Genomic DNA, 21,294 nt, shown 5'->3' with positions numbered 1-21,294 from the left:
TTGTAAGAATATCATTTTATAATTGTTCAATTTTTGGCACACACGCTTATTTCTTTTGGTGCTGCTCATGCTGTTTAGGTTTTGATTATGATCCTTGTTTTGATTTGTTGTGCAGTATGTTCCGTGCAGTATTAGAGCTCATCTTGCTCGTTACATCGAGGAGTGTAGGGCTTTAGCCCTAAGGAGGGGTGACGAAGATACTGATCTTGCTTTTCAGTGCAATGAGGGTTATTTGTATGGTGTTCTGTTTAGTCATGGTCGGTTGAGGAGCAAATTCCATGGTCCTTCCTGGGAACGATTGGTCAGTGATTATGGTGTTCGTCCTCGTGATATAATGACCATTAGGCTTGAACATTATGGAACATGGATTGGTATTGATTTTTATCGTGTTGGTCGTGGAGATGCGTTGTCTCCTTTACCGTCTGTTGGTAAGGTTTATTTTGAAGGAAGTTTTTAGCTTGTTTTATTGCACATGATGATTTTTCTGTTCCCTTGAGCCTGTGTAATTATATTTTGTAGCTCTTGATGGTTTGAGCGACTCTGAGATGGAACTTGTTGGGAGTTGTTATTACACCCGTGGTGTTTTTCTTAATTATCAGCAGATGTATTTCATGAGGTGTCAACTCTTTGATGATGTCTACATACCGTGTTGTCCTTTTGTTCACAGGATTGATTCCATGAATGTTAATGGTCATCATATGGTCAGATTTTTTTCCACTGTTTTTTCTTTGTTTCTGTTTATTTATTTATTTTTATTATCTCCTCTATTTATAGTTTTGAATTTTTGTTCTATTTCTGATAGCTTGATGTTTTTTGTCAGGTTATTCCTGGTATTGTTGTGAGGAGTTTGAAGGAGTTTGTGACTTTTCCTAGGACTGGCGTTTTAACCCTTGAAGTTACTATGGAATCTGGTGATGATGATATATATGTGAGCACTCCTTGCTCCTACTTCATTGGCTTGGGTAGTAGAATGGTGTTCAAACAGGAAGGTTTCAATGATTTTCTCCAGGCATCATCTATTGAAGTAAACAGCTTGGTGTTGACAACTTTCAAAGAGCGTGATGGGAGGCTTGTTGCTATCTTCAATCTTCTGCCGCAGTGATGATAGTTATAGCCTTTGAACATAAATGGATTTTGTTTAAAAATCTATGCTACGGTTTAATGTTGTCTAGATATATGAAACGATATGAACCTAAGTGTTCATTGCTGTTGTATGTTTGTAGAAGAGGTTTGGCTGTGCTCTTTTAAATATGTTTTTTTGGACGGATGTTATTTAATTGGGGTCATAGTTATCAATACAGTAGAGGCACGTGTGTTGTTTACTCCGAGGCACGGTTGTGCATCTCTTTTATGTAAGGCACATGGATTAAGCAAATGAAGGCACGGAATTGAAGTCAGTGCAGGCACGGTCATGAAGAGGCACGGGTATACTGAGAGGTACGTGTGTGCAGCGCCAAAGTTGTACGGACGAGATACTATGGGTGTCATGCGAGAGGCACGTGTGTGTGTAGTACGTAGAGTTACTGTTGGTTTTATGTGAGGCACATGGATTGAGCAAAGTGGAGGCATGGAATTATAGTCAGTACAAGCCGGTTGTGGAGGTACGGGTATACTGAGAGACGCGTCTGTGCAGCACCAAAGTTGCATTGGCGATCACGCGTGCGGAGCACGTAGAGTTACTGTGGGTTTCATGTGAGGCACGATGATCAAGCAAACAGAGGCACGGAAGTGCAGCCAGTACAAGCACGGTTGTGTGGAGGCACGGTTTTGAACCCTCTTGCTGCTGTCAAGATTCTAGAGGCATGGATGTACGACAGTAGAGGCATCGGTCCGAATATCTGGTTAGAGGGGCTCGGTTAATGATGCACAGGTGTGTAGTCTCTAGGGTCACAGGTGCGTGGCACCACAGGCATGGATTGAGTAGACACTTAGTGAGTCACGCTTGTACATAGGCCAGTTGCACATAGTAGTGTAGTTTTGTGGCATCGTGCAGAACTGGTGTACGGAGAGGAACCTGTGTGCAATAGCAAGGATGTTCTGAATGGACGGAGCGGTGTTTGATGTGAAATGGAGGCAAGGATTTTTTTTCAATGTGGTTAAAGTAACAAAGTTCTCGTCGCTTGTGACTGTGTACCGAATGATCTTCTGCAATATTTATGAATTGTTCACGCCAATGTTTAATAAGCATTGTACTGAAAGTTTACAACGATATCATCACATATTCTTGTAAATGCATGATGCATCTTGTAAAGGTTGAGTATGAAAATTATAATACAATATCGTGCAAGATATCTCTCGTTCTATAATCATGGATACAATATATGCTTGCTCAGTACTGGGACATAACTTACTAATTGCATTTAGACATGCAAAATGTAGTATGCATTTGTACATGAGCACACCACTGTGTTCAAAGTTCAAACGTAAAATAGTAATACAATACACACATCTTTGAGCAACAACAAACATATTTACAACATAGGTTCATACAATCTAAATTATGATAATAGTAGTTCCTACTAGTTTAATGTAGACATCCATTTTCTCGCAATTTACCAACCACTATTTCCCTTCCGGCGCTTCCAGCCGCTGGAAGATCCCTCGTCATTGCTCTTACATGGGCGGAGTCTTTCTTTCATTGGTTGTTGGTGCAGGTGACGTAGCCCGTTCTTGATGATTAGGATTCTACGGTACAACTCGTAGCTAACATACCCGTCCTTTGCCGCGTACTCAAGGTGTATCGGGGAAAGTGGCTTCCACTCCTAGAACTGGTGCTTCTCCTTTGGGAATGATTTCTTCATGTTCTTGTATGAGAGGTCGATGATGGCCGTTGCAAGGTCAGCCATGGAGTCCCTTTCTCCACCACCCTTGATGCAGAATAGCCTCTGGATGTCGACGTGGTGCTCGTCTGGAATTTTGATACATGCACGGGCAAGCATGGTCTTGTCGTTCCTGGTGTCGACGCTAGTGAAAGTTACCGCTTTCCGTTGCAGGAAGTCAACTAACGCCTGGGAGCGCTCAGATCTGCAGTAGTGGTATACAAGGACATGCTCGCACATGGCAAGTTGGACGACGGCGATCCCTTGTCATATGTAACTGCTCTTACGTGTGTACTCGAGGTCGAGGCCGACGAACTTGTTCTTCTCCTCCTTTAGCCATTCTTCGTACTTTTTGATGATCCGCTCCACGGTCCTTGGGTCGTTGGTGTACACCGCCTCGAGCACGGTTGTACCGTGGGTAGTGATATGTTCGGTGAGTGTTGTTAGTTTCCCGTCGTCCATGGCTGGAGGTGGCGGTGGTGAACTACGGCCGGCGAGAAACTTTCGAGGAAGAGGATGAAATGGAGTCGGAAAAGTGAAAGGGTTATTTTGTCGTGCAAAAAAGGAAACCGCCAAAGAGCAGTTGCTAGTCACGCGGCGGTTCCAGGCGTAGAATTTCGGAAACAGGGGTTTATTTTATCTGTTTTTTTAAGATTTTGACTTGTCTTGTTCATTGAATTTTTTTATTCGTTGCGTGCTGCCTACGTGATCCATCTTTGGCTGTGAAAGTAGTCGTGTACATGGTAGAACACTCAGCAGATGCATGGTCGTGCCTTTGTTGTGAAAATGTTTTTTTCAATTAATAATATTCCTTGGTTAGGGAGGCACGGTTTTTATGTTATTCGGTGCACAAGTGTGTGTTTAGGAAAAGTTGAAGTAAATATAGTTTGGACTTGAAAACGGAGTCCTGTTTGGTTTTTAATCGAGATATGTTTCACTAGATGGTTTGAATAAGTTTGATAACATGGCATTGCTAGAGGTTTTGAATCACAAACTGATTCTTGTTTCGTTTGATTTTTGAAAATGAATCTTTTTGTTTTTTGGTTTTTTTGAATTGTGAACTTTTCAAAGGATAAGAACTATATTTTTTCGAATGAATCATTTCGGTAGTTCAAACAACATTTGTTTCAAAGGATCATTCCGATGGTTGAAACAACAAGTTGAGTGTCCATAAGAGCTACATAAGTTGCAAAAGATCATTCCGATAGTTCAAGCAAGCACATGGTCCATAACAATTAAATTACTCTACCATCCTAACTAGCAAACTTATAGTAATCAGTGTTTTGCTCCTGGAGGCATCATCATGAAACGAGCGTTGAACATTCTAGGAGATACACTGTTTGCTTCCATTTTAGGTGCTGGTTCTGACGAAATCTACATAATGCGCTGAATGATGATGGACACAGAACGATCATGGCGTTCTTTGAAAGTGATTAGAACAATGTTCTTTTCAACGAAGGATGCAGCTGATATGAAGTCTCTGAAAGAAGACTTTTCTATTACCATCCTGCCGTCGTTTTTGGAGATGTAATACGATGAAGGAGTGATGACATGTGTAGGTTCATCAGGAGCTTCAAGGTTTACCCTGCCATTGGTTGGCATGTCCACCCATCTCTTCAGTGTTGAGACAACGCTCCTCAGAATTTTCTAGAAGAAAATCGAAATTAAATAGAAATTAAAACCGTTGATTTGTCACTTGGACAATAAATAAAAGAATGTCATAATATGGTGAGTGCACAAACATTAAGAAATTCCATATTGGAAGTAATATAATTCCTGGCATGCTCAGGTTTGTGTGTAAACAGATAAAACAACATATTAAGAGAACAACGAAAGTTTTGTTGTTTTAGGTTTGAATAAATAGGTTCTTTATAATTTTACATATAAGCAATATTACGTCAGTATTGTTTATATTACATATGAGCAAAATACGTTAGGTATTTTAACAAGGACAATTGTAACCAACCATGACGTAGTCTTTGGTGTTAGTGTGAGTCAAGACATGGACAAATGGACGGCAACGGATGAAAGTCTCTCCGAAAAGGCGTTGTAGAAAGAATCATGTCTGGTCGTAGGTAAGCTCAATATCCTTAGAGTAGACACATCAGTGAACATGGTCGAAATCGTCAGAAGAAAGATCGTCGAGAGCTAGAAAAAGAAAAAGCTTTTAAAGTTAGATAAAGTTATATCCAACACGGGGTTAATATTATTCAGTTCGATTCATGCATATAAAATTACAGCGAAAGAAGATTAGTTTGTAATATAAAAATATAATGAAAGAAGATAAGTTTGTAATGTTTGTAATATTAAATACCTACCAACGTGGGGTAATGGAAGCAGCCTTTTGTTATCCCGATATGTTTGTATTTCAAGATTGAGACCCTCGTCTGGTAGTTCAAATTCTATGCGGTCTCCAGCACGAAGTTCATAATCAGCCGCAAAGATGTTCCACTCACCACCGCAGAACTTTGTGTAGTTCGCCCTATGCTTAAACAAAGCATTGTAAGATCTTCCTTCATGTGTAACAAGGGCTGGCTCTACCTGCTGTTTACGCAATTTTCTTGCTTCTTTCTTCCTCTCTTCAATGTATTCAGCGAGAAAAGCTCTGACATTACAAGGTACATACTGGAAAAAATAGTGCAAATAACAACCTGTAAGTATAAATTTGAACTCGCGTACTATTAATGTTAAAAGTTTTCTTAAATTGGATATGAATTTTTGATAAGAATTACAGATAACAACATAATTGTATTATAAATTAATGGACACAGATTTTTGGCATATGTTGACTAATTTTAATTCGAACTGAAGATGCATTATAGTAATCAAGGCATAGGCAGGCAAAACTAATGGACTATATTAATCAGGGCATATGCAGGCAAACTAATGGAAAATGAAAACACAAGGCATGTGCGAAGAAGTGGCAGCAGGGGAACCTAGTGTAGGTGCAAGGGGGTATGAGTGACAGTGACGATTTTTACTGTGTTGTAAGAAACTAATTTGTTAGTGATGCTTACTAACCATGCGGCTCCAGCAATTTTTATCAAGAATAACCTCAAACTCCTGGAGAACTTTAGGGTGTGGTTCGCAAGGGCTGCCTGGTTGGCGGCAGGTAGGGCAAATCATACCTAAATAATTCAGAAAAACTATGTTAAGAAAACAAGAATATCATAACAATTTAAAAACAAGCTTCAACGTGGAAGGTAGACAGCGACTAGCTTCAAATATGTTAGCCATATTGAAGGCAGGCAACAACTACAAATTTACCAGAAATCTTCTCATCTACTCCTTCGAGAAAAAGCAGTATGACAGAGTTTATAACACTTGTTTAGATTTTCAAATGGTTTTTATATTCCTTTAGAGAATGAAGTCATTGTACCGGATCTGATGCTTCAATAACTATCAAATGAAAAACCTAAACGTAAAACGTAAATACAGATCGGAGCATGCTGCTTACGCATATGCTTTTTACCTGGGACAGAAGAAGAACGAGGGTTGACGAACGGAGATTTGGGTAGGGGAAGCTTAGGGCAAGCGCACACGGCTAGCAAAATCTACGAGAGAAGCACGGCTTGGAAGTTAATCAAGAGACCCAATAAAAACTCTACAATAACTTGTTTGAAATGAGACTGTGTGCGGGGAAGAAGCACGAACCCTAGAAGTAGGCGGACGGATAAGGTAGATGGGTTGTGATGGGAAGCTTAGGGCAAGCACCCACGGCCAGCAATCTACGAGGGAAGTATGACTTAGAAATTAACCGATTGTGTGCGGGTTAGAAGCACGAACCCTAGAAGCAGGAGACGAAGAAGAAGCACGAACCCTAGAAGCAGGCGACGGAGAAGGAAAATGAGTTGTGTTGTGGCTGAGGGAGTCGGAGCTTATTGAAATATAAAGGAGACGGGAGAGAGCAAGAGTAGTAATGAGTGCTTCTTGTTTTATTTTTTATTCTGCGAAATGGAATGAATGCTGGTTGTAGATGGTGCGCGTGCATTCCGAGGTGTTATGGGGACATGAGATGTTTGACTCGTCTAGCTGCCTCCCATTATAGTTGTCCAGCTGTGCTGCCTCCGAGCGGAGTCTTTTACGTGCCTATCCTGCCTCACATACTTTTTGTGAGGCACGGTTATACATGCTGAAAAGCATACTCGTGCTTCTGTGTTTTATTTTTTTAATCACATGTTTAATCAGATATGGTTGGGTGTGTCTTTAGGAGAGGAACGGTGATGATGTTATTAGATGCACGGTCGTTGTAGCCGGAGAGGCATGGTCGATACGTCGGGGGAGGCAAATTGAGGGGAGGCATGATGGTTCCTAATGATAGGCACTTTTGTATCTAGAATGGAGTCACGGTTCGTGACTCTGTTATTGCAATTTTTTTTTCAAGCAGTCGTTGACCCAGGGAGCCACTGTTTTTATGTACGTTGGGTTCAGGCGGGAATATCTATGATAGCCCACAGTTATTTGTATGTGAGAAGCATGGACGTGCTTTTGTTTTGGCAATATTTTCGGTGGTATGCAGACATAGAGATGCAGGTCCATTGATATCACTGAGGTTTGTCTTTAAAGCAAAGTGGAGGCACATGTGTGGCTTTTGTGCTGGCCGAACCGTGCTTCTTTTTTTGTTCAGTCCCCGTGTAGTATTTGTACGACAAGGTCATCTTGTTTGCTTCCTCTCATTGTTCTCTCTGTCAAAATATGTGCTAGTGACCGATGGGATGGCTATTTATTGTTAGTATTCATTGTGCCAGATACCGTGCTAGAGTTAATCTAGGGGCTCCTCGATTACAGCATGGCAGTCGTGACTTTTGAAGTGCATGGTTTCATAAGCTGCAGAAGCACAACCGTCCATTCACACCGTTCCCGATGCAATTTAATGGGCGCATGGTAACCGAGTCGTCTCTCCCCAAGGTTAAGTAGTCGTCTATTCCAGGAGGTTATCGCGTCTTATTCTCGGCAGAGAAGTGCAGTTAGCTCCCGTCATCCTCGCCTCGTACGAGAAGCACAGTCAAACTCCATTTTTGTCTCAGCCTCGGTTCCATGGACGACTTTAGGAACACTACTGAGCGTCTCTTTATAGATGCTGATGGTAATACCAAGCTCGAGGTGTTGTACACTAACGAGCCCTACAAGGTGGAGGAGATTCTTACTCTCTATGAGGAATGGCTGCGTGAGGACAGGTACAAGTTTGTTGGTCTTGATCTGGAGTACACACGAGAGGATTATTTTGATCATAGTAGAAAAGTCGCCGTTATGCAACCGGCGATGCGCAAGCGTGTTCTTGTCTATCACTTTTGCAAGGCCAGGATGGAGTGCGCTGCTCTAAAGGATTTCCTTCAGAACAAAGCTATAATTTTCGCTAGTGTCGACGTCAGGAATGATAGGGATGTTCTCACAAATAGTTACCTCAAAATCCCAAGAGAGTGTCACATCGACCTTCAAGAGGAGCTCATGATCAAAGGAGGCAATCTAAGGGATTCCATGGCAGATTTGGCAGGAGCCGTCATAAACAAATCTTACTTGAGTATGAAGTCGTCTTTTCCACAAGGTCTGCATGACTACTGGGAATGGAAGCCGCTTTCCCTTGAAAACCTGAAATATGCGGCAATCGTAAGTGAAAATTTCATTTTTTATGATTATCTGTCTTTATATTTTTGTTTTATTGCAACAATAGTACTTTTTCCCCTTTACGTATATCTTTATTCTCATCCGCTTTTTGTATTAGGATGGGTATGTCAGCTACGAGCTCTACCGCCGAGTTCTGTCTATGAAGGACATGATGCATCCTCATTGTCTTCCCGACCCCAGACGTCGTTGATGCTTCTGAGCAGAACTCCAACTTAGTAGAATGGTCCCGGTGGTCTGAGCAGAATGGACTCCTGGAAGACTTTCATTTCTTTTTTTGTATAATTAATGAGTACTTTTAGACAGTTCAAACCTATGGAGTACCGTGTCATGTTATGTGAATATATTTTCTTATGTTTTTCATGCTACAAGTTCATTGTTGACGATTGCGCGAGTTCATGTATATTTAGAGAACCTATTGAAGTGGCGCATATGTATTGTTTGGGAGAAGCGCGCTTTGTGTTTGGCTTATATTCAGTGTCGTTTCTTTGTGTTTGTATTGTTGTCTTTTACACGTTCGCACAAGAGAGGCACGTCTGCTAACGTACGAGGCAACATTTTAGTTTTGTGTCTTTGTCTGCTTTAGGACCGTGCCTCGAGAATCCAGACATCCGTGTCTATTTAGGCTTCACTTCGGTGGCTTCTTTCCGTCTATGTATGTACATCCGTGACACACGCCATGTCTGTAACGTGCTGGTTTCACACGACAATTCCTCTTGACACTACACAACCGTGCCTTTGCCAGCACTCTTTTGTGCATTCAGGTGGTTTGTACCCGTGCCTCGACAACTATGATTGCCGCAATTCCGTGCCTGCATACGCTGTTATTCTGTGTCTCCTGTACGTGCATTTGCGTGTCTCAGGCGTCATGCTGGCTGTGACTCTACGTGCCTCTGATGCCAGACGCCCGTCCGTGAGTGGACGCATATGTATTGTTTGGGAGAAGCGTGTTTTTTGTTTGGCTTATATTCACCGCCGTTTGTTTGTGTTTGTATTGTTGTGTTTTACACATTCGCACAAGAGAGGCACGTCTGGTAACGTACGAGACAACATTTTCAGTTTCTTGTCTCTATGTGGTGGTGTCACATGGCAGTTGCTCTTCAGACTACACAACCGTGCCTCTGCCACCACTCTTTTGTGCGTCCAGGTGGTTTTGTACCCGTGCCTCGAGAATGCCAATTCCAAAGCTGTACATGTGCGCCAAAAGCCGCAATTCCGTGCCTGTATACGCTTCAATTCCGTGCGTCCTGTACCTGCATTCGCTTGTCTCAGGAGACACGCTGGCTGTGACTCTACGTGCCTGTTGTGCCAGACGCCCGTACGTGAGGGGATGCGGTGGCTGTGACTCGTCGTGCCTGTGCTTCTACACGCCCGTGCCTCTGGACACTATAAAACTGTGGCTCTTTCACTTCTCCCGTTGATTCTCTGTTTGTATTTGATGTATCTTCACGTGATACACGTCACGAGTCCATGTCTGTACGCAGAGGGTGTGTAGCAGTGGCTCGAGAACGTTAATTGCAAGGCCGTATTCGTGCCTTGCCAAGCCGAAGGACGTGCCTGTAGAGGCTACGTTTCCGTGCCTTCGTTGCTTGCATTCACGTGTTTTCGGCGAGTTGCTGCCTGTATCTCTACATGCCTGTGGTGATACCCGTGCCTGTGGAATAGACACGTATGTGCGTCGTGTGCCTGCATACCCGTGCCTGATAGACACGTATGTGCGTCTTGTGCCTGCATACCCGGGCCTCACATGAAACCAGCCTTGACTATCGAGGGACAGATGTTGTGAATCTAGGTACATGAGGCACGGATGAGTTTTGGCCTTCGGATCTAAGGTGTACGGCTGGCTGTTTGTTTGCTTCATTGGATTCTTCCGTCGGTGGTCTTTGTTCAAAGGAGGAATTGATGACCGATGTGCCGGCTGTTCGATGTGACTATTCAGTGTGTCAGTTACCGTAAAATAAAGTTAGAGGCTCCTCGATTTCTCCACGGCATCAAATATTTGTGCACAGCCGTGACTTTACGAAGTGCATGGTTTTATGAGCTTCGGAAGCACAATCGTCTATTCGATGTTCCTAGTTCACATGTTAATGCGCATTGTAACTCAAACGTCCCTCGCCAAGGTTAAATACTGGCCGTGTTCGTCAGGTCTTCACGTTGTATTGTAGCCATAGAACATCAGTCAGTTCCCACCCTCCTCGCCACTCCCCAACCTTGTCGCAGGGTCTCAGGAATCTCCATTGGCACCTTGCTGCTCGCTGCCATGGACAACTTTTTGAACACTGCCAAGTACCATGCTATAGTTGCCGATGGTAACACGAAGCTCGATGTGTGGTACACCAACGAGCCTGGCAAGGTGGAGGAGATCATTGGCTTGTACGAGGACTGGTTGCGCGAGGAGAAGCACAAGTTTGTTGGTCTCGGCATGGAGTTCACGCGAAAGGATTGTTACGGGCAAAGAAAAGTCGCCGTCATGCAACTGGCTATGCGGAATCATGTTTTGCTCTATCACTTCTGCAGGGCCAGGACGGAGTGCCCTGCTCTGAAGGATTTCCTTGAGAATAGAGGTATAACTTTCTCTAGTGTGGGCGTCAGGAATATTAGAGATGCTCTTTTTCAAGATTTCATCAGAATTCCAGAAGGGTACCACATCGACATCCAAGAGAAGTTTATGATCAAAGGCGGTGAAGAAAGGGACTCCATGGAGGACTTAGCAGGAGCCATCATTGACGAATCTTATTCGAAGCTGGAGTCATCTTTTCCAGAACTTCTTCATCACTACTGGGATTGGAAGCCACTTACTTTTGATCACCTGAAATATGGAGCTACTATAAGTGAAGATTTCATTTTCGTTAGTTTCTGCCTTTGTTGCTAGAACAGTACTTGTTTTTTTTGTATATTCATGTTTTTATTTGCTTTTCCTTTAGGAAGGGTATGTGAGCTATGAGCTATACCGCCGGTTTCTGTCGATGAGGGACATCCTACATCGTCGCTGTCTTCCTGATCTCAGATGGCGAGGACGTTTATGAGGAGTCGTCCAGGTGGAAGTGCTGGCAAGATGGATTGTCTGATGAATTGGTTATTTGATAGTTATTGTATGGGGTAATATTACATAGACTGATGAATTTGTAATTGTGGTTGTTTTATTTTGAACCGGATGGAGTTGACTAGTTTGGAAATTTAAGTTTATTTTTGTTCCATTATGTTTTTCTTGATTGGGTGCCTTCAAGAATATTTTCCTCTATGATTTGTTGCTACGAGTTGGTATAAGATGAGATGTATTAAGGGGAGCACTCAGATGTGCACTTTCGTGATTCTAGGCAGCGCACAGTCGTCTGTTCAGGGAGGCATTGTTTTTGTTTTAGGTAAGGCACGCTCTGGTCTTATTAGTTTGCTAGCTTCTTCACTGACAGGTAGGGGCTTTACTTTTGCTTTGTGTTTGTACTGTGTTTGGCACGATTGTTTTTATATTGAATATATGGTTGTGGTTGTGTGTTTGAAATGTTTTTATGCAGAGCTTGAGTGTGTTTAAGATTCTTCAGATTTTCTCACTTTGCTGTCTATTTCAATATATGTTGTCTGTTTCAGTATATGTTGTCTGTTTTAGGCACGGTAATCCAGTGTGATACTTGCTGTGGGAGTATTGTGTTATCGACGGTTGCGTTTCTGTGTTTCTATTATTGTGGTGGTACTTTGATTTTGAAAGGCATGGCCGTGAAGGCATTGGGTGCATTGTCGTATGTTTGGTAGAGGCATTATCCTTCCTTTGGGTATTAAATTCGGAGAGGCACTGCGTTATGTTAGTATGAGTCACTGTCATGGTTGTATGTTCTGTAATATTTCTAGTTAGTCTGCTAGTGAAGTCATGTCTGTCTAGTTAGTGGAGGCATGTGCTATGTTATGTTGAGTCAGAGTTCTGTCTGTTGTTCGCAAATGCTTTCTCTTACACGTTCGCTCGGAGAGGCACGTCTACGATCTTACTCAAAGGCATGGTCGTGCCTTTCTTTCGAAACGTTTGCTTTCACTTATTTGCTGAGAGAGACTCGTCGTTGAAACTTGTGAGGTCACGGACCTTTTACAGTTGAAGTGACGGTCGTTCTCCTGTTTTGGTATTTTTTTCAGTTTAGTCGTCTATCAGGATGGTTCTTCTTTCGTTAACTTGAGCCACGGTCGTGCTTCCATGACTCATTTGGCTTGGAGAGGGACCGGTGTTAAGCTGTCGAGAGGGGACGGTCCTGTGTTAACTGGTGGCGCACTTGTGTGTGTCAGCTTAGTTGTCCGTGGTAAGATAGGCACGTTCTACGTGGATAAGAGGCATGACAGTGCCTCTGTGACCCGGATTACTGGAGGTGAGTCATTTTGCTCCTTCGTCAGATGCTTACGAATTGATAGTGTTTTTCCTCTGTGTTTCAATTGTTTCTTTTATTATGTCTTATTGAAGTGAGTGGTGTTCTAGTGCAAGGAAGTGGTGTATTGAATATCATATTTAGAACTTTTGGAAAAAATATGATTCTTATTTGTAAATGTTTGCTATTCAGGAATTTAAGACTTGACCATTTGAACGCACAGCTGTGTTTAACGGGATCCATAGCAGATATCTTGGACGGACACAAAAATAGGTGAAACATTGTTGTGATTACATATGAGTCGATATGGCTGGCTGAAACAATGTTCGGATGGCTCCAGCTAAATTAAGGCACATTTAAGCAGTAGTCATCTTCTTCCAACTCTTCTTCTTTCGCGCCGGATATTGTGCTTGTCGAGGACGATGCTCAGTGCCTCAAATACATGGCCTGTGTTGTGGTTGGATGTTATCATTTTGTAAGTTAGTTGTTCTCTCATCGGTTTCACATGGATCTGCAAACACATAACCGTGCAAATTAATAAAATTTATTGTAAAACTTAATGTTCAACTGGCTTGGATGAACGTATGTTGATGTGTTGTCAATGAGAGTGAACTTATATTATTGATAAAAAATGAATTATTATTCAAATTAATGAGCGGCATCAAATGCATGGTGTAAATAGCACTGTCATCCCTGAAAATTGAGAGCATTAATGTCTGTGATTAGAAGGTGAACAGTAGGTATGGGATGTGTAGTGGAACAAAAAGATGCATGGTTTAAATGAGGTAGAGCTATAGTTAAAAGAAACTTACTCTCTGTCTGAGTTACATACACTCTACACAGGTTTGACATGAAAGGAGGCCATGGTGTGAGGATAGTTGTTGTAAGCAGAATGGTAAGCTCTCTTGAAGTTTTCGATGACAATGTCTGAGTGTTCTTTTATACCGTCGCAATTAATATAAGGACACAGAATTTCGAAGCGACGCATTGCAAGATTCACGATGATGAGGTAGATAAAATGTGGATCCTTTCTCACAGGTATTAAGACCTAAAACAATTAACAGGGAATAATATCATTCTAACAAGAAAAACTTGTAGAATAAGAGACGAACACTGGGCAGATAGAGTGAGTAGGGTGAACTCACGATGTTACATTTTTGGGCAGCCTGTACCCAATAGTTTTTTCCACAATGTGTTCCTTGAGTAGTTCTGTGCTTGCTCCTAGAACTTTAAATTTATCCTGCAAAAAATTGAAGCTGTGTCACTCAGTGTGGTAGTAGTAGTTAAGGTGGTTTGTTATCATTATTTATGAGAAGCAAGAACTTACAGAAGCGTCCATGTACATTATATGCTTGTGCACAAATGCTGGCGTTGCATAGAATTGTTCTTTCATCAGCAACGCTGAGTAAGCATCGACCACGAATGAGTTGATATATCCGTATACCTTCATTGACAAACCTAAAGTTCGATGATCGGCCCAACATCGATCGACGGAGAATATCCTCTTGCTGTCAAAAAAAAACAAATGAATTTTAAATTGTAAGATTTTCTTTTTTAACATAAGAGGAAATGATTAGTATTCAATTTCAATAGTAGAAGAATCGAGCCGAAACACTTGAATATGATAGCTTCAGGTAGAATATATTGCATTAGTAAATGAAGGGACCGAAACTTTACTGTAACAGGAACAACGAATTCATTACCTATCATTTTGCTTGATACCTGGCGTATTGTCGACGATTGTTTCATACACTTCTTTCTCCTCGTTTGTGGAATCTCTTATTTCCAAAAGTTGGCAGTGATCTTGACGGTCATTCCCTTGGTCAGTGGATCGAGTCTGTTCTAGCTCAGAATGATGTTGATGAGGCTGGAAGGCATGACCACCGGAGTTCAATTGACCATTACTAATTGCAGATGACCCTCATTATAATTGTTGTTTCTTTGGAACATTAGGCGTTGTGGTTGGTGCTGCATGCGCAGTTCTAATGTTCTGACAGTTGGACCACCGGTTGAGCTTGAAGGAATATCTGTTGGAAACTGCTGGAGAGGATGGCCGGAATACTGCATTCTGTTGAACTGTTGTTGCAAGGCACTGTAACTTTGCCATTAGACCCGCCTCTGTGTGGTTGCTGATTGTTCTGCTCTTGAGGTTGGCATTGTTGGCACCGTGTAGTGCTGTTATTCTGAGCATCATTGTGTTGGGGGTAGTGGGCATCACAGACAGTGGTTTGTTGCTGGTACTGCTTGTGACTTTGGTTGTTCATCACATATGGTGAGCGCTGGCTTTTGTTCCAACCGTCGTTATTCTGAGCACCAAGATGTCGGTAGAAGTGGTTTTTGATACTAGGAGCTGGTTGGTTGTAGTGTTGGGACAAGGGAGTTGCTGGTAAACTTTGGGACAAGACAGTTTGAGTTAAACCTGTAGAGTATGTGAAAGGATCTAGATGACGACTAGAGGGGGGGGTGAATAGGCGTTTTAAAACTGTTATGGATTTGGCTTTATCCTAATGCGGAATTAAACTAAACGGATACCTTTCAAGCACAAATCCTAAATATGCTAGGCTCAACTAAGTGCAACAACAACCTATGCTAAACAAGATAGGCACTTAAGGAAACTAGCAAGCACAAACTATATCACAAGATATGGAAATGTAGGAACAACTAAACAATTCAACTAGCACAAGATATATCAATATGAGCAAGTATGAATTGCGGTAAGTAAAGGGTGTGGGTAAGAGATAACCACAAGTGAGTCGGAGACGCGGATTTATCCCGAAGTTCACACTCATGAGAGTGCTAATCTCCGTTAAAGCGGTGCCGAAGCCAAAGCTCCGGGGCGTTACCAAGTGACTCACCGTATTCTCCTTTTCGAGTCACCCCCAACGGATGAGCCTCGATTCACTCGGGGTTGGTCTTGAAGGCGACCACCACACCTTTACAAACTTCTCCGGAGCACACCACAAGCAAGGAAGCTTCTGGAGGAACTTGACCACCTAGGCCACTTCAACACCCTTCCCCGGAGCACACCACAAGAGGAAGCTTCCGGGGGAACCTTGGCCACATAGGCCTCTTCACAATCTTCACAATGAATATCACCAAACCGTCTAGGAGGTCGAAACCTCCAAGAGTAATAAAATCACGGACTCTCACTCGAACTAATCGATGTGGGGAGCTCAAACCAATGCAACAAATGCAATGCAATGCCAAGCAACAAATGCTCAACACACTCTCTCAATCTCACAAGATGCACTTTTGAAAGTAGGAGATTGAGGAGAGGGGATGCAATGGATATGATCAACAAATGGCTCACAAATCCATCCACAAATCCCCCTTCACATAGAGGGGAGAAAGGGCTTTGGGAGAGGTGTAGAGAGGCTCAAAATGGTGTTTTGAAAGTGTAAGAACCAACCCCCAACCGGTGGGAGGAAAGGGCCCTTAAATAGCCAAACTCAGAAACTAGCCGTTGGGGCTCCAACGGGCATTTCCTGGGCACCCCGTGTGCACGGGGGTTTAGACCCCGTGCCCACGGGGTCCCGTGCCCACGGGGTCCCGTGCGCACGGTACAAGCCCCGTGCACATGGGTCCCCGTGCCCACGGGGGTCAAATACCCCGTGCACACGGAGTCCCCAGGACAGCCAGGAGCAGCCCACTAAAACGTTGATAACTTTGGCATACGGACTCCGAATTCGATGATCTTGGGCTCGTTTTGAAGCTAGGGAAAAGCCCAAGGTCCTCACACAGAGAACCACCCAAGATCAACAAGAAAGAATGATGCAAGTAATGCAAAGGTTTGAGCTCTCTACATGCGACGTGATCAAGCTACTTGCCCGAGAGTCCCTCTTGATAGTACGGCTATCAAACCTATAATCCGGTCTCCCACCAAGCACTATGAGACCGGCAAAACTAGGAAAACCTAGCTAAGGAATACCTTTGCCTTGCACATTCAACTTGAGCTTGATGATGACTTTAATGCTTGCCTCAAGTTGGAATCCCTTTCTTGTGCACGACCACTTGGTGAAGATACTCGAATTGCTTCCTCATGATGCAATGAGGGAAGCCTTATCTCAAGCCCATCTTCACATGCACATTATCATGATGTGGACCGCAAGCTTCAAAGCATATAACCTCCGGCTTCTCATCTTGCACCTGGACTCCCCGAACTTGATGACCATCACCACTTGATGTCATCTCATCTTGCACTTGGACTCCTCGAATCCGATGACCATCACCACTTGATGTCATCCACACATAGGCTACACGAGATCTTTCCTTTTGATGCAAGCCTATGAGAAACACCTAACCCACATAGACATAACAAACATATAGGATGGGTTAGGTAACAAAGCACAATTCACAATTACTTACCATACCACTAGATCACTTGATCTCACGTGGTACATTGTTTGTGCTTTGTGAGTTGACCACTTAGATATACTCTTTGAGCTTCATCTTGGTCAACCAACATCTTTACTTCAAGCTCCATCTTGGTTTCTTGAAAGCCACAATGAACTCTTCATTTCACTTCATTGCTTCAAGACAATATCACCGAAGACTCTTTCATGACCATATCAAGTTCCACTATGAATATCATCTTGGTCACCACTTGCCCTTCTAAAAACTCCATCCCAAACTCTTGAGAGGCATAATGAATTCGTCACTCTAGTTGCTTGCTTCAAGACTTGATCAACATGATCTTGTCTTGAGAGGCATAATGAATTCTTCACTCTAGTTGCTTGCTTCAAGGCTTGATCAACCGAAACCCAACACATGAGCTCACCATGATCTTGTCTTGAAACCATAACTCGAATTCTTCTCTTTGATTATTCTCTCAAGCCTTGATCCTCAGAAGACCAACTTGAAACCTCGCTGGATATGGAATCTCGAGAGCCAACACCTAGGCCCCGTGAGCACGGGGTATCCAGAGAGTTGACACTCGACCCCGTGCGCACGGTATAAGCCCGTGTGCATGGGGTATCCAGAGAGGGATACCATGAGGACTTCTTCGGATGCTTTGATGGCAATCTTCACATAACAACCCAAAGAACTTCAAGCATCACTATGGAACATATCTTCATATAAGATCCAATGCACTTGATGCTCCATAGGAATTGTCATTTAATACCAAAGCTTAGAGCAAATATAACTTCATCTATATGGACTTCATCCTTGATTCCATCCAATATCCTTGAGGCATTATCTTCATATATATGGACTTCATCCTTGATTCCATCCAATATCCTTGAGGCACCATCTATGGACAAAACCTTCAAATATATCTCACTGAAAACATTAGTCCATAGAGATTGTCATTCAATTACCAAAACCACACTTAGGGGCTACATGCCCTTTCAATCTCCCCCATTTTGGTAATTGATGACAATCTCAACAAGAGGGTTTATATAATAAATTTAAAACAAGTATGCAATCTATCCGAGAATAAATTGAATACTTGAGGTGGTTTTGATAGCCTCAAATATCACAGAGATAGTTGATGTTATCAAAACCGGTTGTACTAGCATCGAAATACTACACAAGAATTTGATGCTAGTAGAACCACACTATATAGAGCAAACTCCCCCACAATATATGCATGGAAGAACTTGGTGGAGTTTCCTCTATATACACATCCATGCAACAACCACAACAAATTTAGATATGCATGAACCAACCTACTTCACCTAAACCCTCTAAACTTCTCCCCCATTGGCAACAAGTGCCAAAATGGAGAAAAAAATTTAGAAGACCAATATAGTATGAGTTCCTCCTTAATTTGTGCATTTCTCATATTGTGAGTGGAATCAAATGCACATATCCAGTTACGAACAAATGAAGAAATTCACACTATATTGAGGATCATAAAATGCACCAAAAAGATATTATGATATGAGCATAGGAGTGTTCTAAAGAACATAGAGAAGCTCCCCATGATTTGTGCATTATTTAGTTTTGTACTTGGATACAACATGCACAAAATAGGATCATCACTTGACTAAGCAAGGGTCCAAAATATATCCAACAACTCATGAGTGCAATGATATATGCAATACATACAAGCACTCACTACTCAACCTCTTACCGGATCCACCAAAGAATAAAAAGAGACAATTCCAAGGACCGGCAAGTAAACAAAAGGATATCAAAGAGGGATATGCACTTTCTCATGTGTATAAGTTTCTTACGTGGCCAATAATCATCAAGATGAGCATCAACAAAGAAACTTGCACACACAAAAAGATACAAAAGATAAGAACATGATATCCAAGAATGAATCCATTATTTATACAAACTTGATCTTAGCGTAGGGCTTTGTCACATGGCACATGGCACAAGGCACATGGCGCAAACTGATCTCATTTGCATAAAAATGAATTACTTAGCATGAGAGCAAATACCACAACCAAAAAGATTGTTTCTTGCAATTTTATCAATATTGCACATAAGAGCACTTTGAGGAATTGGTATGCAATAAATTGCTTAATTGGCATATTTGTGATAAGTGAACCATGAGCATGGTTTTATAGATCCCCATGATATGCTTCTTCTCAAAAGTCTCATAGATGCAATAAGGAGGTTTAAGCTGTTGCAAGAAACACAAACTCAACAAGTACTAAACATGCCATGATGCAACATACACAATGTTGACTCTAATTTAAACAAACGCATGAAGTAAGTACTTGTTACCGAGAGAGCATTGGTTCAAGGGGCCCTTGATCTAGCCCATGAACATGAGGGACTTGATCTTGTTCTTGGATAGGTAAATGATCTCCCATAGCATCTTGCTCTTGTGTTGGGGGTGATGACTTCCCTTGTGGTGGATCCACAAGAGGGGCTCTTACTCCTTCTTCTTCTACATGGACAAGGGGTGTTTCTTGTGGAGGAATATGACCAATCCCCATTGTACTTGTAGCTTGGGAAGGAGCCTCATCACCTACAACACTTGAAACAAATTGCTCCGCATGGAAGCTGTTATTCTCATCACACTCCACATTCACCATTTCCTCATTACATCCCGTGGATTTATTGAGAATGCAGTAAGTGTGGGAGTTTGATGCATATCCAACAAAAAGACCCAAATTATGTAAACCGGGTTGAATTGATGAGAATGAAACACTTACAACCGAATCGGGTTTTCATTTATCTTCTCCCTCAAATCAAGGAATCAACCAAGCTTGGCTCTAATAATTTTCCATGGTGTCTCCACCTTCCTTGTGAATAAGCCAAGCATCCAATGCTTCTCCATAGTACCTAAAACACATTAAGGTACAATTTGGTCCCCAAACATATTGGGTCCGAAGTAGTTAGGACAACCACAATATATAGGGCAAACTCCACATTAAATATGTGCAAAAGGATATGAACTTGAAGTTCATGCACACTTTTAACCATTAATGATTTTATGGAGTTTACCCTACATAGAGGATCAAGTAGCAAGCAAGGCATGAAGAAGAATATAAATAAATATGCATGCTCATGCCTACCAAGATCCAGAGAGATACAATTTGGACAAAAGAACACTTAACCGAAGAATACTCCGATAATATCACAAAGTATTCAAGTTGTCCAAATTATATCAAAGTGACGAATCCAGACAGGACCGCACACAAAGTACAACATATGAACTAAGCAAAAACCAAAGAGCATATAGGATATACAATACACACATGCTCAAAGGCTTATCTTACTCAAGTAGATAAAAGATAGCACAAGCAGTGAGATAAGGCAAGTTGAAGCACAAGCCGAGAAGAAGATGATCATATGGTTCTACCACATGAGGAAATACCAATTGTAAGAGAATACGAATGGTATTTGGAATTAACACTCGGGGGTAGATTACGAAGATGCACAGGATCATCAACAACTCCAAAGCAAAGAAAGATAAATAAAGCGTACTTGGCCGGGTGGACATTTCTGCCCATAGGACCCCGTGCGCACGGGCTAGGTCAGCCCCGTGCGCACGGTGTGTCCAGAGAAAAAACACCACCCCGTGCGCACGGGGGTCTAGGACCCCGTGTGCACGGGGTGTCCAGTGATTTTCACCCACCCTGTGCGCACGGGGGTCCAGGACCCCGTGCGCACGGGGTGTCCAGTAAGTTTCATGGTACCCCGTGCGCACGGGGGTCAGAGACCCCGTGCACACGGGGTGTCCAGAAACTTACTGAAGAACCTCACAGGACACCGCGACGAAGCACGCAACAAAGGTAAATAACAACCAACAAGAGATAATTAGTGGATACTCTGAGAATTTGAATTTCAAATGAGCTTGACATACCACATAGTGACTAGATAAGATTGAATATCAATACTATGTGGCATTTCTCATATTCACATTTTGGGTTTGTGATGTGCACACAACAAAACACTCCCCCATAATGTGATGATCCACTAATATCTTGCAAGAGCCAATCATGATACAATACAGGCTCAAAACAGCAAACACCACTATATAATGTGCAATGCAACCTACACATGCTAGATAACACAAATCAAGCATACTAAGAAACACAACATAT

General features: G+C 42.3%; 2 protein-coding genes across 2 annotated transcripts; both read left to right on the top strand.

Annotated features, from left to right (window-relative positions):
* The first annotated feature begins 7,856 nt into the window (after positions 1-7,856).
* Positions 7,857-8,634, top strand: LOC141022013 (uncharacterized). Its single transcript, XM_073497886.1, has 2 exons — positions 7,857-8,426; positions 8,542-8,634. Exons 1-2 carry the CDS (start codon positions 7,857-7,859, stop codon positions 8,632-8,634), a joined length of 663 nt encoding a protein of 220 aa, XP_073353987.1.
* Positions 8,635-10,701: 2,067 nt separating this feature from the next.
* Positions 10,702-11,313, top strand: LOC141022012 (uncharacterized). The gene has a single exon (XM_073497885.1). The coding sequence runs from the start codon at positions 10,702-10,704 to the stop codon at positions 11,311-11,313; it is 612 nt and encodes a 203-aa protein (XP_073353986.1).
* Positions 11,314-21,294: the final 9,981 nt, after the last annotated feature.

Source organism: Aegilops tauschii, chromosome 4 (assembly GCF_002575655.3).
Source record: "Aegilops tauschii subsp. strangulata cultivar AL8/78 chromosome 4, Aet v6.0, whole genome shotgun sequence".
NCBI lineage: Eukaryota > Viridiplantae > Streptophyta > Magnoliopsida > Poales > Poaceae > Aegilops > Aegilops tauschii.
Note: the sequence above shows the minus strand (reverse complement) of the source record. Positions and strands in the feature narration are given on the sequence as shown.

Bases quoted from the DNA above. Each gene is read 5' to 3' on its own strand.
- LOC141022013 (XM_073497886.1), top strand. From the start codon at position 7,857: ATGGACGACTTTAGGAACACTACTGAGCGTCTCTTTATAGATGCTGAT. The intron at 8,427-8,541 runs GTAAGTGAAAAT...TTTTTGTATTAG, and splicing joins ACCTGAAATATGCGGCAATC to GATGGGTATGTCAGCTACGA.
- LOC141022012 (XM_073497885.1), top strand. From the start codon at position 10,702: ATGGACAACTTTTTGAACACTGCCAAGTACCATGCTATAGTTGCCGAT.